The sequence below is a fragment of the Lepidochelys kempii genome, chromosome 5 (genome assembly GCF_965140265.1).
Source record: "Lepidochelys kempii isolate rLepKem1 chromosome 5, rLepKem1.hap2, whole genome shotgun sequence".
In the NCBI taxonomy this organism is placed as follows: Eukaryota; Metazoa; Chordata; order Testudines; family Cheloniidae; genus Lepidochelys; species Lepidochelys kempii.
The window spans coordinates 37838195-37856279 of NC_133260.1; the positions used below are offsets into that span (position 1 = coordinate 37838195).

The following is an 18085-nucleotide window of genomic DNA, read 5'->3' on the forward strand; positions in this document are numbered from 1 at the left end:
TTTATTTACATACAATCCATTTCTAAGTAACATCTTTGCAATATTCAATACTATTTTCTTAGGAAAGACCTTGAGGTTTTTGGTGGCTATGCTCTCAAAAGAAGCACTTACATTTATATTTTACTTCCAATAAAACATTTTTTTAATTGTCAAAGATCTATTTCATATTCAAATATATATGATGGATGAAAACTAGGCTCATCTTCCCACATCATGCACTAAACTATTTTCACTGATTATTACTTCATAATATTTTCTATTTTTGCTACATTGTTCTGTGTCATTATACCTGAAGGAAAGAATCTTTCATACCTGCGCAAAATTAAAGAGGCTATAAAAAGGGGTGATTGTGCATCAGTGTGCAGGGACTGGGAACATTGCTTCGTTGAGGTGTACAGAGGAAGTCATCAGAGCCCAGGAAGAGGACAGACTGACAAAATCACCTCTACTTGGTTGAGATTGCACAAGTGGGAAGAGATATCCCATCTCCTAAGGCACTTCTTAGGGTAGCTGAAAACAGGCATAGTCATAGGGCTTTTGGGGAACTCAAAAGCTTTTGGGGTAGGAAGGAACTGTAGGTCTAAGCTCAGGCAAGCAGGCAGACAGTGTTCCAGGTTCAAGGTACTAGCTCCAGGTATTAGGTTGTCTGCTCAAATGCACAGTTATGGGACAGACCCCAAGTGCTGTTGCTGTGGCTGGTTGGGGCAGCAGAAAGGAGCAAAGTTGTGTAGAGCTGACAGCTAGCTGCTTGTAAAGAGCCACACAGAGAGTAGGGAAGTGCTTTCCTCTGAGTGCTGCCTGCTCAACGTTTGGAGTTGTCATTTTCTCCTTGGCATAGAACTCAATGCTCCTTTCATCTAGCATGAAGTGGAGAGACAGCAGTGCACAGACCAATCCCAATGCCAACCCCAGCCAAGGCCCTACCTAGGAGATGAACAGCAGATCTTCTGGGCAGGTTTAAAACAAACAAAAGGAAGTATTTTTTCACACAACGCAGTCAACCTGTGCAACTCCTTGCCAGAATATGTTGTGAAGGCCAAGACTATAACAGGGTTCAAAAAAGAACTAGATAAGTTCATGGAGGATAGGTCCATCAATGGCTATTAGCCAAGCTGGGCAGGGATGTTGTCCCTAGCCTGCTTGCCAGAAGCTGGGAACGGGCGACAGGGGATGGATCACTTGATTACCTGTTCTGTTCATTCCCTCTAGGGCACCTGGCATTGGCCACTGTCGGAAGACAGGATACTGGGCTACATGGACCTTTGGTCTAACCCAGTATGGCCATTCTTATGTTCTAATGACTGTTCAGGGGAAAGCATTTTCTTAACGCCCCAGAAGGTTCTCGGCAAGCTGCTGCCTGACCTCAGTGTCCCTTATCTCTCATGTACTCATCACCCACCACACCAGCAGTACAGCACAGGGGGTTCCTTGTCACCCAAAGCTGTCCCAGTAGATGAAACAAAGGCTGCTCTCACTCATCTGCAGAGTCCCAGTCCAACAGCTGGGACCCTGCCTATCTGTTTTCAGACCCATCACCTCACCCACTGCATGTTTGTTTTTTCTCTTAACTCAGTAACAGCCCAAAATCTCAGACCCACCTTCAACACTCCTCACTGATTTGCTCCTTACAAGGACAGGGTATCTAGCTGACTTTTCTCACTTGGAGACAGCAAGAAGTTTCCTTCTGGGGTGAATGGTGGATGTGAAGTCCCCCTACATTGGTACCCTTGCCACCCCTGAGTCTGTGTGAAGACACTGCAGTACTTAAACGGCAAGGAGGGCCTTGTACAAGTCCTCTGTATTATGGTAAATTTCAGCCATTACCCGCTGCTCGTGCAAGTCTTTTCACAGTGCATACTAGGAAGTGCCTTACCTACACTCATCACTGTGCTTACCTTAGTGAAAGTTTGTTGTGCTCCAGCACAAGTGACCAGACTTATATGGGAGCAAGTAAGGTTAAGTACTAAGCATACTGACCTAACACAGAGGTCTCAGGACTTTTGCATACCTGTGCCATAGCATAAAAAAGGAGCAGAAAGTGAGGAAAGGGCTTGTTTGAGGAGAATTGGGTTTAAATCAGGGGTGGGCAAACTATGGCTTGTGGGCTGGATCCGGTGTGCCAGCTGTGTTAAGAAGCCACGGCATGGCCCCACTCTGGCACTCCAGCTGGGGAGCAGGGTCAGGGGCTACTCCGAAAAGCAGCAGCATGGCTCCAGAAAGCATGGCCCCCCTCCGGCTCCTATGCGCTCCAATGGCCCCGCTCCAATGGCCCCACTCCAATGGCCCCCTCCGGCGCTCCAATGGGAGCTGCAGGGGTGGTGCCTGTGGATGGGGCAGCGTGCAGAGCCACCTGGTCGCACCTCCGCATAGGAGCTAGAGAAGGGACATGCTGCTACTTCTGGGAGCCGCTTGACATAAGCACTGCCTGGAGCCTGCATCCCTGAGCCTCCCTCCACGTCCCAACCCCCTGCCCAAGTCCTGATCCCCCTCCCACTCTCTGAACCCCTCAATCCCGGCCTGGAGCACCCTCCTGCACCCCAAACCCCTCATTCCCATCCTTATCCCAGATCCCTCAGCCCCCCCCCCCACTCTACCCCCCTGCCCCAACCCAGAGCCCCCTTCCTCACCCTGAACTCCTCATTTCTGGCCCTACCCCGGAACCCGCACCCTCAACCACAGCCCTCACCCCCTCCCCAATTTTGTGAGCATTCATGGCCCACCATACAATTTCTATTCCCAGATGTGGCCCTCGGGCCAAAAAGTTTGCCCACCCCTGGTTTAAGTACAGTTCTTCCAGCATGCAAATTTCGTGCTTAGCTACACATTCACCTTCTGCTTTACTCTTGCTATGAAGCAAGGCTAAGCATGGTGACCCTGTAGAAATCCTCTCATCAATGGAAGGTTGGCCTCCCTGCATTCCCTGTCTAGTTCATCACTTTTTAGCTCCTACATATACAGATACCATCCATACCTGTGCTGTACAAAATGAAACCCTCAATGAATAAGTATTTCCTGATGCTACACTCAATGAAGTTTTTGAGAACAGATACATCTTGTTCGTTTCTAATTCTTGTCAGAATTGGCATGCGTACTCAAGTAAGGAGCTAACCACATCCTTGGATTTTCCTAGAAAGATCAGGAACATCAAGAGTCAATTAAACTATCATGTCAACTAGCCAATTGTAATGGCATTGCCAGACATTATATAAGAATGCTGTCACGCAATAAGCTGCAGAAATTTTTGGAACCAATTATCAGCTGTATTTATCGCTGAAAAGCAAAACAGAGGACCTATCAATTTTGCAACAAAATTTACAGTCGTGATATTAGCAAATTCCTTTTCCACTATTTTATTTCCAGCACATATTTTATTATGTTTAATAGCTGAAACCTAAGAGAGTGACTGATAAAAAAATCCTCTTAAATTGGATATGACAGCATTATCCTTTTTCTCTAATTGGAAACAGGTCACTCTAATCTATGACCATGATTTAAGAAGATATTATTTTACTTTGGTTGAGCTTACAAATTTGGTAAAAATACTATCAAATACAAAGCTTCTACACATGGACTGTCATTCCTGAAGACAAGATGCTAGTCATGTAACAAACTATGTCAGCGTAACTAGAAGTGATTCAAAAGGACATGACTAAAAAATAGTCAGTCGGTTAACAAAAGCTGACTTCTAAATGGTGATTCATTCTTTCATACCACAACATTAGCCTCTTCCTTTATTCCTAGTAAGATGCACTGTATCCATCTAGATGACCATCACCATATTATCTGAGTGCCTCCCATGGGATAAAGCAAAGATGCCAATGAGCTCATACAATAATGAAAAACAAATTCAGTAAGGAAAAAGATTTTGGTTTCATGTGACTCAGTAGTTGTTCTAAACCGTCATTTTAATTCTAATTCTTAACAAAATATTTAGGACTTATATAGTGCTTTATATTTTCAAACCATTATACAAACATTAAACTAATGCACATGTCTCTGATAGGTATGTAGGTAGGTAAATACTGTTTTCCTAATTTATGGAGAAACTGAGGCAGAAAAGACTTGACTGAGGGAAAACAGATAGTCTTTTGCACAACAGGTGTAAGAACTTAGGAATTCCTGGCTCCCAGTCCTAAAATCAAACCACTATACAAATACATAAATGTATGGCAAAATAAAGTGAAAGGAACATGGCTAGCTTATAAATCACACTAGCATCCAAATATCTTTTTTCCTCACTCTTTTTACAGTAACAGCTATGATTACTGTGATGGGGAAAAAAAGAGGGTGAAAGATACTTCTCTTTTTTATTTCCAATTTGTTTACTTTGTACATTTGGCAGCTTTTGCTGCGTAGTTAATTTAGTTTCTCTCCTTCCCCTATGCAGTCCATTAGTCAGTTTCCCGTGTTATTTGTACAAGTCTTTCACACAGCAATAAAGAAGAAGAAAAATATTTTTCTCAATAGGAAAATGTGATTATTAAATAACAAAAATTGGCAGGGGACCTCAGTGCCCGGTGTAAAAAAATCATTATTTTAAATCAACTAGATTTCAAGTTGACTGTTTTCTCTTTAAGTCTCATTCTTGTTATCCTTAATGTTTACAATTAAGACATTTAAATTGTGTATAAAATGCAATTCACTTTAATAAAATGTTCAAACCAATCCCTGTTCTATTTATTTTTGTTTAAATCCTTTTTCAGCGGGTGATGGTATGGTCAACATTTTCAGCTGAGTACAGGGCATGGATGGCCATTACAGGAAAATGAAATGTATTCTTCCAGTGACTGAATACGTCCGCAAACATTTGGATTGGTGCTCATAGTAAAGTAGCCTTTGAGTGTGAGAGATGGTTAGATGCATTGCTGCTTTGGAAATCTGCATTTTATTTTTACTTAACAACTCAGAGGAACTTTTGCAGAGTCACTTGAATATAAATACCCGCATCAACACATAACCTACTATACATGTTGGACAGCTACAACTTTATTTGATGTATCAAAAAAGTAGCTGTTTTGTGTGGTAAAACTAAATAAAACATGTATCTTTCTAACTCTGATGTTTAGAGAAATTTCTTGGAGACATAGTGCACTCACAGTAAACAGGTCTGGGACCACAAACCCAAGGTTAGCAAGAATGTATCCACATACTGTAACTAACAGTGATCCTCACTGACTTTTGTTCCCACCACTATTTTTGTTCCCAATGCTTTTGATGAATCACAAAGATAGCAAAGAATTTTATCATTATCTGTGGTAAACTTCAACATGCATTGAAACATTTCTGTGTTTAAATTCAGATACAGAGACATACTAAAATAATACACTAGAGATTTTTGCAATCATAAATACAGAAGTGAAAATATGTTTGCATGTTAGTTTCATTATACACACTCCTCTATATTTAACTCATCTACAAATTAGTACAGTCCTGTGGAAAATGTTTGCTAGATCTTTATTAGTAGCACTCCTGGACCGCAGTCAGGTTTCAGGGGCCCATCGTGCTGGGTTCTGCAGAAGCATGCACACACATGCATACAGGTCCCTGCCCAGGAGAGCTGACAATCAAAGACTTTTTAAAAAAGAATAAAGAGTAAATAATAATAAAAATAAAACACCACCACATGGTAACCTAGACATTTTTTAAGAAGACGATTTGCTTGTATGATTGTACCAAAGTGTAAGTTAAGCATCCAAATCCCTGCTCAGCACCTACATTAAAGTTAGGATTTTCAAATGTGCACTGGCGCTCATAGCGCTATCTGAAGTTACCAGGCACTTCTGCAAATTAGTGCATTTTTATTTACCCATCTAAATATGCATCAGGGAGCCTAACTTTCGGCATCCAAGTTTGAAAATTGTTGGCCTAATATTTAAAGCCTCGGTACTAGCAAACATTAAACGGAAAGGCCCATCAACGAATGGGGCACCCAGTCTGCATGCCTTACCCACTATTGCCAATCCAAGGACTCAAAAATCAGGAGTCTGGTCCCTGAAATCGTGAGATGATAAAACAATATTTCTTTTTATCTGCCTTCTGGTTTTTGAGCTGTTAGGGATTATGTTTTCAAGCTTTTCTCCACAACTATGTGGGCTAGAAACATACTTTATTTTTTAAATGAAAGCTGAGATTATCTGGCACTCATGTGACTCCAAGAGCTGGGGATTTAAGAAAAAACATCAAATAGTTCAAAATTCACAATAAAATCATGAGCGTTGGCAACATGCTGATTGACTACAGAAATAAACTCGCTATTTGATTGTGATGTTCTTTTGAACTGGTTTATTTATAGAGCCATGCATATAGACCAGGGGTGAGATGGTGTGCTGTTCTTCCAAGAAGCTACTTTTGGGCTTTATCAATTCTGGCACAGTCAGGGTCTGGCACAACCCCTAAATAACTTAAGCATCCCAGGAAGCTGATCTGAGTTATGGCAGCCCTGGCTGGACTGCTTACCGGGCAGCTCCAGGCTATAGAGCTTCCCAGAATCGCCATAGCTCTCTGAGCTACACTCACTCTCCTGACATGCCCAGGCTTGTGAGAGGGCCTGTGGAGCACCACCTATGCTACCTTACACAGTGCCTGCACTGAGGAAATTCCCACCCAACCAGCCATGGGCCTTTTATATCCCTGTGCACTACTACAGTGGTGTGGTTCCTCAAGATGCTCCCTCGTATTTATACCAACTCCGCTTTCCTGAGTCCATAGCTATGAGTTTGGATATCACTGATTACTATTTATTGTGTACCAATAGCATGCTCTAAACTGTATAAACACAGGACTCAATCCTGCATTGAGATCAGATAGAGGAGCCTTCTGTGCTTGAGCAGAGACTTAATGCAGTCAGTCAAACTCAATAAGGGCTCAAGGGTCCATGGTATCAGATCAAGATAGTAGCTGTACAGTAGACATGCTCCCTGGCCTACGAAGTTTATAGTATAGTTCTGACTCTCACGAGGCACAGACTACCCTAATCTGATAGACGTTCTTTCCTCTAATATAGCTGCTTTTGCACCACTAATATGAGTGAGTCCTTAGCTGGTGTAAAGACAACACAACCAGTTCCCTATGCCACCCCACTATGTCTAAAAGACTCAACAAACAGCGGAAATTGACTGACAGCACAGGGGAAAGAGTAAAATTGAACTGACTATGCAGAAAGTGCTGCCAAATGCACAAAGTAAACAAATTGGAAATAAAAAAAGAGAAGTATCTTTCCTGCACCATCTCTATTTTTTTTCCAGTTACAGTGATCTTTCAATGTTACTTATAAAAATGGTGGGGAAAGAACATATTCAGACACTAGTATGATTTATAAGTTGTTGGTTTCCTTTCACTTTATTTTGCTATACATTTTGGTATTTTTCTAATGCTTTGATCCAAGTACTGCGGTCAGGCATTCCTGAGTTCTTATCCCTGTTGCACAAAAGGTTATCTGTTTACCCTCAGACTAGACTTCTCTGCCTCAGTTTTCCCGTGAATTAGGATAACCGTATCTATCTACATATCTACCAGGGATGTCATGAGCATTAGTTAATGTTAGTATAATTGTTTTAAAATGTAACATGTTGTGTAAATACCAGATATTTTTAAAAATAATTAGAATTAGAATGACTGTTCATAACAACTCCTGCAACATTTGAAACTGAAAACTTTTTCTTATTGATTTTTTCCCACTATTGCATGTGCTCACTGTTCTTTGCAAGATGACTAATGGCATTTGATTTGTTTTTATTTTAAGAAAGAAGAACACTGAAAACATACACATAGATTTACATAGTCAAAAAATAAAAAGAGATTTCATTTATGGCCTGCCAACCTTAACGCAACAAAAAACTATCTGAGAGCATTTCTGAATATTTTAGCATGTTGCACTGAAACGAGCAACAGAGAGTTTCCGACATCTGTATCCATAGTTGATGGATCAAGTAAACCTACTCAATATGTGACTGCAATATTAATTTCCAGTTCTGACGTAAGATATGGCATCATTCTGATTGACCTTCAGATTGGCTATGACAACCCAGCTTACTGTATATCTCATATCAAATGCCTTGCCTGCATGATCCTGTTTCTAAAGAAATGAGAAGATCTTTATGAGACACATTTTCTTCCCGATTTCAATAAGTATATATGAATAATGTTTATCTGTTATCTCTGGCAAATCAGGAGTGCATTAACAAATACAAATACAAGAGGGAGAAAGGGGGTGGGATAAGACCTGCAGTTGTGCAGGGTGATGGAAACTATAGATTTTTTCAGACAAAAGTCAATCAGAATGTTTTCAAAAATAATGACCAATCTTTTTAAAGTCAAGGTTATTAATATATTTGACTGAACTAGTAATTTTTATATTGATTTGTAACTGGTTAGATCTTATTTGTTTAAAAGTCTTGTCTCCTGTGTTCAGAAAAGGCATAAAAGGACTGAATTCAATAAAATATAACTATTATTTCTTTTTTTAAATAATAGAGAGTTGCTCAGGTACTACTGAAGCGAGGGCCATATAAGTATCATAAACAAGCAAGCTGATGGGTCAACAGATTAGATAGACATCTTCAGCCTATAGAAATCTTCCAATGTTAACTTGCTGTGGGGTCATTCCTCCTAAAGTGGTTGGACAAGTGTTTTTAAATGTATTTAATCAGATCCATAAAAGCCTTCAATATTATAATTACAAATAACTGGATAATATTTTTGTACATTTCCTTTCACAAATTAATTATCTAAGCCTTCATTCTTTCCATACTATAAATATCCAATAATTTGGATGGGATTTGCAACAAATACAGGATCAGGCCCTAACTGTGGCACTGATCCCGCTCCCTTTTTAAAAATGAGAGTTTTGCCACTGACTTCAATAGGAGCTGAAACAGACCCACTATCTCTTGATTTAGAGTAAAAAAATAAGGACCAGTTCTGAGGTGAGGAATATCTGCAAGTCCCAAATGTAGGAGCTCAGTATCTCAGGATCAGATCCTGCTGGAATTGTTGTTAAACAATTTGGTACAAAACTGTTTTTAAAGTTTGGGAAATGTTGAGCTTTACACCATTTCTCTTTTGTGGTTCTGTCTCTTACTGTCAGTTTTACTTTCGAATCATAAAAGCAGCAGAAATAACCAGCTGACCAGAACCAGAGAGACTGTGGAGAAAGGACGGAGAAGCATAAATGGTCACTGAGAAATTTACTGGATATATTATGGGGCTTAAGCAGCATAAAAGCTGAAATTCTTGACATCTTATACATAGCCACAGAAGAGTATCCGGTTAAATAAAAATGCAATTGATGAAAACTGATGACAAAGTTGGGAATGGCAGTCAAAACAAGAAAGCAGAAAGGTAAAATAAAAGACAGAGATTATATGAAGAAAGACCTTATTTGTTTTTCTTGATATTCTGAAAAAAATTAAACTAATTCAAAATAATAAGTTTATTAAAAGGTGAATAGCTATTTGCATAGATGGAATAGAGGAAAGAAGTGTACTTTCTTTGTTACAATTAACCCCCCATTTTTCTAAAGTGATTACAAATGTGGGGAAAACATACGCCTCCCATAGTACCTTGTAGCAAGTTCTTCTTATTACAGATGTAAAATAAATTCTCAGTAATGTCAGGTAAAGCCCATTAAAATGAATACCATAAATATTAGCTGAATATTCAGTCTGTGGCCTTGAGGGCACTGAGGAAAGTAGGATGGTGAAAGAGCTATCTGGAAGCCCTACATATATGGCTTATTCTCTGCAGAAAATTTTAAAATATATGTTCTTTTTCCTTGCAAACATTAATAACAAACAATATTATGCCATATATTAGCATCAATATTTACAGCTAAAATAGGGTCTGTACCACTTAAAATACAATCGTATTGAATACAGTGTTATCTTTATTATCACCTTTTCAGATGTTTACACTCTGGCACAAGGTTGCTTACAACCTTGTACCTCTCCATTGTAGACAACTAACTTCTGAAATTGAAATATACCATTTTCTTGGCTTCCAACAGAATGTGTGTGGCAAGAATAAATAACAGAAAAGATTGTAACGGTCAGCAATCAAATATAATACCTCTTATTTTAAACTCAAACAGAAATAGAGAAATAGTTTAACCTTCCAACACCTAATGTTTCACCACTTTCAAAATGTGCCTTGAAATTTACAGCCATAGGAATCTGCACAAACTACACGGGCAATCATTCAGATTCATATGCAGAGCTTCAAACGATGAATGTTTCCTGTGTTTTTCAAGCCCAATACAGTTATTTTAATTTCTTAGACCACTGCATCTTTTTTTGTTGTTAATACTATTCAGATAATTCCCCTTTAACAATATATCAAAGTCTCAAAACTGTTTGTTTTCAGCATCCCTGCTCTATGCACACACATGCCATCAGAAACAGAACTTTGCACTACCATCCTTGGTTGATCCACTCATATGCAGTCATATGAGTCAACAAACCCGTGAACATTTTAGTTAAGGATAACAGCTCCTTCATGTACAAACATTCAGGGTTTTTTTTTTTAATTAAACAGCTTAATTTACGTTAAAAAGAAGCTTAGAGATGCATTAAAGTTTTTACTTGGCGTTGCATGGCTAAACTCCAGTGTGGCCCAGAGAACGGGACCCTGTAAGTAGTTGGATGCATTTTGTACCTGGCTAAAAACTATCCACTGGATTTCCAGCTTTGGAAGCAAGTGAGGGAGGAGAAATAGAGGGCAAGGGAGTCCGATGGGTCCTACCTTGTTCGAGGCCATTTCACTGACGGAGTGCCTAGTTTGCAGGGTCTCCAGCTGGTCCAGGCACCAGTCCAGCTCCTCCAGGGTCTCGCTGGCCAGTTTTTGGTAGGCCTCCTCTGCGAAGAGATAGGGAAAGGAGTACTCAGTTCTCAAGCGCTTCACAGGGCTAACAGCAAGCTCCAAAGGGTCCATCCTGCCATACCCAGCCATGCTCAGATGCCCAGTGCCCACACATGAGTGCTGCTCCTTCATATTGCTAACGCAGGGCACTGAGGGAGGGCAGGCTTCAGACTCCAGCTGGACCCACAAAGGAACTGCCTGGGTAACAGAGTCTCCAGCCTCCTTCTTTCCGCCTTAAAGTCAACGGTCGGAACCAAAATCTGCGGGGACACTTGGAAGGCTCGTTTGCTGCGGGCTCAGTCTCTCAAGCGGACCCTAGCCTGCATGATGCTGGCGGGAGGCTCGCCTCCTCTCTCTCCTCCGGGACGGCTGAGGCAGGGACCTTTGCGTTGCCCAGGCTGGAGACAGGCAGCGCCGCCGCCCCTCCCCCCGCCCCGGCCCGCCCCCCCGGAGAAGGCTCCGAGCAGAAATGAATCAGCGCGGCTGCTGCCGTGTGTGCGGCCACCACGTTTCCTGTGTTCCCAGCTCCTCCTCCCGCCGCGGCGAGAAGCGGAGTCCGGGGCTGCTGCTCTCAGGGATCCCCTCTCCCCGGCCCCTCCCCCCCCACCAGAGGGTATTTTAAAGCCCCCCGTGATGGTCCGGGTTTCCCTGTGGTGGCACCACACGAGCAGCAGGCGAGCGAGAGCGCCAGCCGGAGCCGGGGGCAGCCGCGTGTGCTGTGTGTGTGAACGGCGGGGGAGCGGCCGAAAACCCGGCGTGGAACTCTCGCAGTCGCCTCCGCCGAGCTCCGTTTACGGCTTAAGGAGCAAACACGTAGGTCCGGAGCCCTCCCGGCTTCTCCCCCACATGTCACCGCCACCTGCCTTGGGCGGGAGCATAGCGCGCGCGCCACAAATCCCCACCGCCGCCCTCCGGGCCACGGGCGCTTATGTAACCGCGAGCAGGTCAACACACGGCTTCGCCGCCGCCCGGGGAGATGCCCCGACAAGATTAGCGCCTCGTAACCTTGAGGCTCCGGGTTCTGAGCAGGTGGCATGCCAGGGCGCTCCGCAGCGGCTGAGCGCCACAACTCAGCTGGCGGGGAGCTGGCTCTGGCCACAGCTCCCTGCCCCTTGCCTCCCCAGCAGAAGTTTATGTCTCGCTGGCATATTTCTTCACTGAATGATTATCTGTCACATGTTGATGTCTGGACCCTAGGTGTGTTAGCCTCTCGGCCTCAGATTCCCAGGAGTGGGGCAATAATAGTTTCTTACCTAGCCCCTAGGGTTGTCCAGCATTAATCGATTAATAAAGCCCTCTGAAAATGTAATTCCATGTAAGGGCTAAGTATAATTGTGTTTAGCCAAGGATGTAGCAGCAAAAGGATTTTTCAAATATTGCAGTAATATTTACTCTAAACCAAACGGTGTGTGTCTACAGTGCATCACACAATTTGCTTTGGGGAGCAGGGAGATAGGACTGCTGAAAGCTCTCCTGAAGTTTACCCTGGAAACCTAATATCAGGTTGGAAAGATTTTAGTCTTTTCTAATGTACTAAGTGTCACGTTGCAGCACGTTGTCGTACAACATATAGAAGTGGACGCAGAAAAGGAGCAAAAAGGGCCATGCACACATCCCACTCACAAAATGACCAGTCACATGAGAACCAGCATGCGCTGTGGGTTAGCTCACGATAATCAGGAAAAATAATTATATTTCCAAGGTGAGGATGTCATCTGTAAAGCCTGTCTATGATTTCTCCTACAGAAGTTGCATTTTTCAACGGGCTGAACTGACACTGCTGAAAGCAGTAGTGTAGTGAGGTGCTCTGACTTGAGAACTGTGCACTTGGGAGCCTATGTTAGGTACCCAAGTTTGAAAAGCTGGCATACTTGTTTCTGGAATCAGTGGCATAAGAATGCAATTTCAAGGAAGAGAAAAGGAAGCTCAATGGGTTTGCTCTTCCCTCCTAAAATATCTTCAGGAATTTTGTCCCAGATGAAATTAAATGTAATCTTCAAAATGTCAAGAAAAAAAAATAATATTAAACCATTCAGCACTGGCTAGTACCACAGTCGTTTAATGAATTATCCTTATATATATTGTAGTTCTAAGTGCTACAAATTCTTTTAAATGATGTGTTTTTAGTCTCAGAGTATAAATTTCTTTAAGATAAGTATTAAAAAGGATAAATGAAAAGCTATTTGATTCACATTATGGTTATACAGTATATTGACCAGGTAGAGAGAAGTTTAACAGAGATTCCATTGAAAATTAATCATATCATATTAATCATGATGATTAATCATCATTAATCATGCACTATAAGGTGGGTAGAAAGCTGGCTAGATTGTCGGGCTCAACGGGTAGTGATCAATGGCTCCATGTCTAGTTGGCAGCCGGTATCAAGTGGAGTGCCCCAGGGGTCGGTCCTGGGGCCGGTTTTGTTCAATATCTTCATAAATGATCTGGAGGATGGTGTGGATTGCACTCTCAGCAAATTTGCGGATGATACTAAACTGGGAGGAGTGGTAGATACGCTGGAGGGGAGGGATAGGATACAGAAGGACCTAGACAAATTGGAGGATTGGGCCAAAAGAAATCTGATGAGGTTCAATAAGGATAAGTGCAGGGTCCTGCACTTAGGACGGAAGAACCCAATGCACAGCTACAGACTAGGGACCGAATGGCTAGGCAGCAGTTCTGCGGAAAAGGACCTAGGGGTGACAGTGGACGAGAAGCTGGATATGAGTCAGCAGTGTGCCCTTGTTGCCAAGAAGGCCAATGGCATTTTGGGATGTATAAGTAGGGGCATAGCGAGCAGATCGAGGGACGTGATCGTTCCCCTCTATTCGACATTGGTGAGGCCTCATCTGGAGTACTGTGTCCAGTTTTGGGCCCCACACTACAAGAAGGATGTGGATAAATTGGAGAGAGTCCAGCGAAGGGCAACAAAAATGATTAGGGGTCTGGAACACATGACTTATGAGGAGAGGCTGAGGGAGCTGGGATTGTTTAGCCTGCAGAAGAGAAGAATGAGGGGGGATTTGATAGCTGCTTTCAACTACCTGAAAGGGGGTTCCAAAGAGGATGGCTCTAGACTGTTCTCAATGGTAGCAGATGACAGAACGAGGAGTAATGGTCTCAAGTTGCAGTGGGGGAGGTTTAGATTGGATATTAGGAAAAACTTTTTCACTAAGAGGGTGGTGAAACACTGGAATGCGTTACCTAGGGAGGTGGTAGAATCTCCCTCCTTAGAGGTTTTTAAGGTCAGGCTTGACAAAGCCCTGGCTGGGATGATTTAACTGGGAATTGGTCCTGCTTCAAGCAGGGGGTTGGACTAGATGACCTTCTGGGGTCCCTTCCAACCCTGATATTCTATGATTCTATGATTCTATATACTGAAATGAGGTTAAGTGAATCAATATGAGAAGGAGATAACATTTTGATGGCTAGCTAGACTTCAGGCTGTCTTTCAACATTCCTTGAAATTCAGAAATTGGGAAATTCACATTTTTCTTCACAAGGTAACAATTTTTCTGAAATCTGAGATTATATTAAGGTGGGGCTTTTGGGAGCAGAATAAAATAAAGTTGAAGGTTGTCAGATTTTAGTAAATAACGTAAAAGGTCCTGTTCACCATCTATTTGTTTTAAAGGTCATATCCCTCTTCCTGCCCCCATCCAGCTATCTTTAAAAAAAATACTCCTAACATTATTGTAGATGTGTATAATTTTATCTATCTGTCCTCCCAAAAGACTTTAACAAGCAGGAGTCCCTCCATTCCCTAACTAAATGCCACCATCTCTGTCATGGACCACTCCATGACAATGGACTCGGTATACTGGACTCTATGAGAATCTTCCATGGTTCTGGGGCTCCATGTGTAGGGAATGTGTAGAAGAGGCCGACTAGACATAACTCTAATGGAACTACCTGTCTGAGTAAGGACTACTAACATGACTTACAAGATTGAGCTCTTTCAGATCTTGAAGCCCAGTTCAATCTCCAGTGACTTAAATAGAAGTTGGATTGGCCCCTGGGGCACCAACATGGCCATGGCTGGAGATGGAATATTGGACAGGGAAGGCCGATACTCTGAGGTGGTACCATGCATTCTCTCTCTCTCCCTCTCTCTCATATGCTTGGCTGGCTGGTTCTTGCTCACATGCTTAGGGTCTAACTGATGGCCATATGTGGGGTTGGGAAGGAATTTTTCCCCAGCTCAGATTGGCAGTGACCTTAGGGAATTTTCACCTTCCTCTGCAGTGTATGAGTGCAAGTCACTTGCCAGGATTATCTGGGTATATCTCACTTAATCATTTCCCTGCCATTATGGGGGCCATGGGCACTTAGGTCCCTCCTATTCTGTGCCATTGGCACATAATTAGTTTAGTCTCCTGTAGTCTGTAATACTTTGGTTTAATTTTGGTTGTTGGGTTTAGTGTGTCGTACTGGGTGGTGTTGGTGGCCTGTGATTTACAGGAGATCAGACTTGATGAGGACCTGATGGTCCCTTCTGGCCTTAAATTCTTTGACTTCACTATGGAACTTCAACGAGTCTAAAATAATACTGGTATTCACATGCTAATATGTAAAACAAGCACCCCACTTTTGTTCCTAGAATTCTCAAAGTGCAATGCAACCAGAAGGCAGTTTTTCAGAAATACACCGTAAAGGTTTTGAGGCTCTAAATTTGACCCATCTTTAAATTGTTATAAAATCTGACAAGAAATATCCTGTAGGTTGTAAATTTTTAAAATCTACCATTCCATCACCAAGAAATTAAAAATAAAAATAAACAAAACATTAGCCACTAATTTCTGGCAGGCCCACAAAAAGGTTTCTGTCCCCTGCTTTGGCTCTAGAGTGGTAGTTAATTACCAAACACTTTCCCCAGAGCTGATCCAAAAATCAGCCAAATGGTATGGGTACACAAACAAAGTTCTTTTATAACAAGAAAGTACTTCATGAGTTGAGCACAGCCAGATCAGTTTCATCTTCATCAAAAAAGGGTGTGTTGGGGTTGGGGAGGTGGTAGGAGGAGGATGTCAATGTTTGCCAAATAGAAAAGGTCAAATCTGGAAGGAAATTTTTTTCTAGGTAAGTATTATACAGAAGGCAGATTAGAATAACTGTGACACAGCTGGAAGGGAGAACCACCTTTCACACACTGATTCTGGAGGTACCTGGTGTTTGGTTTACAGGGTAACTTACTGTAGGCTGAGAACTGAATTTATGCTCAGCTAAAACAGTTCCTAAGAGCCATTTTTACAGACAAAAGCGGCCAGATGTTTTGGTGTTCTGACCACGTCCCCTCTTCCCTGGAACGCTCCTAGAACAACTTACAGGAGTGACTATGAGGGAAGAGCAGCAGCAGTGCTGTGCCACTCAATGAATGCCCTTAACTGAGGCTATTACTGAGGCACCAATTCCAACCAGCTCTGCAGCCACCCCTTTATGTCACAAGAACTAGCAAAAAGGGATTACGGGGAGGAAGGTTAAATAGAGATTTACAAGAGATTATTTGACTTCTACAATCTTGAGTTGGGTTGTCCAGGCTATGCAGGTGAGTCTCTGTCTAACTGTTTTATAGTATGGTTTTTTTTATTGGTTTCTCAAAATATAAAGAAACAGACTTGAACATTTTATAATTTCTTCCTGTAAATTATTATCCCCTACTATGTATTGGGTTTTAAAGATTACTTAGCACCAATTAACTTGAAAATTTGCATGCTGCTGGGCAAGTGTTCTTAAAAAAAAAAGGGAAGCAGCAGTGACAAATTTTCTTTTTTTATGTCAGTAGACTAACATAAACCGTTCCCATCACCCCTCCTTCTAAATTCCAACTACATGTGTAGAGAAAACAAACCCAATACTTACAAAAAGAACAAAGATTAGCCATAATCATTTGGCATTGCACAGCCATGTTTTTAAAAAGGATGTCTCAGATATTTGTGTTTACAAAACAATTAACTGTGAGAAAGCTCCTAATATAACTCCAGAGATAGCTAGCTATGTCCTCATTTACTCGTTTCATTCAGAAGCTTGCTGTTTAAAAGTTTAAATGGGAAAATTTATTGTACGATGATAATTTTGTCAACAGAGATAATGTCTAATTTGTTTAATGGATGATCGAGCTTTTTATATATGCGGTCACTTTATCTCATTTCTAGGTCATGAAAAACAATACCAGACATTTCTTCTATGGCTCAAGTATTTATTACATTAATCTTTTCAGTTTTCTCTTATAGACAGTTTTGACAAACACAGCTGAAGCCAAAGATAAGGGGCCAGATTCTTGGTTACATTCTGGCTACTTTGTACCATCTGAGCAGTGCAAAGGGGCTAGAAAGCAGTAGGATCTGGCCAGCAAAGAATTCCATTCAGTATGAAGGAGCTGTCACCTGGCACAGAACCAGTGTAGTTAGCCACTGCAATGTAGGCGTGTGTTTTGGATGTGTCACAACAGGAAAGGGCATGGCTGGAGGGTAGTGCCCTCCAGTTATGCTCAGTGGGTGTACAGTCCCTTAGCCAGCTGGGATTAGCAAGAGAGGTACCCAGGCTGCTCTGAGCTATGCTGAGGCCAGGGCCAGTTGAGATCCACTCAGAGAATCAGGGAGCCCTAACCCGCTCCCTGAAAGTCACCTTTGTTGTATCACAAATTCACAATAGAACCTCAGAGTCATGAACACCAGAGTTATGAACTGATCAGTCAAACACACACCTCATTTGGAACTGGAAGTACACAATCAGGGAGCAGCAGAGACGAGAAAAAAAGAAAAGCAAAATACAGTACAGTACTGTGATAATATAAACTACACCTCTACCCCGATATAATGTGACCCGATATAACGCGGGTTCGCATACAACTTGGTAAAGCTCCAACACGCTGCTCTGAGCAGTGTGTTAAGGGGGCTGGGCCAGGGCTGAGGAGTTGGATAAGGGGCAGAGTGTCTTGGGGGTGGTCAGGGGCACCCCCCCGCAGGATCTGGGAGGCAGGAGCTGTGGGGGGGCACTTTTGGGGGCCCCGCAGTCCCAGAGTGGCCCGGGGGATTAGTGGGGGGCCGTGAGCAGCCCGCTCCGCTTCCCTCACCCCGGCCCCAGCCGTGTCACTTGGGGGAGGGAGCTTGGGGGAAGGGATCCCCCCACCCCTGCACTCACCGGCAATGGCGGAAGTGGAGCAGCCCGGCCCCAGCCCGCTCCACTCCACCAGCTCCCAGGCACGGTGCTCCACTTCCTGCCGCAGGTG

At 42.6% G+C, this 18085-nt stretch overlaps 1 protein-coding gene across 11 annotated transcripts in view; it reads right to left on the reverse strand.

Moving 5' to 3' along the window:
* Positions 1-18085, reverse strand: part of PDE4D (phosphodiesterase 4D) — a 769499-nt gene that overhangs the window by 58786 nt on the left and 692628 nt on the right. For all 11 annotated transcript variants that reach the window (XM_073343989.1, XM_073343991.1, XM_073343992.1 and 8 more), the window contains one exon: positions 10738-10850. In XM_073343989.1, the coding sequence (XP_073200090.1) occupies positions 10738-10850 (113 nt within the window). The remainder of the gene's footprint in view (positions 1-10737; positions 10851-18085) is intronic.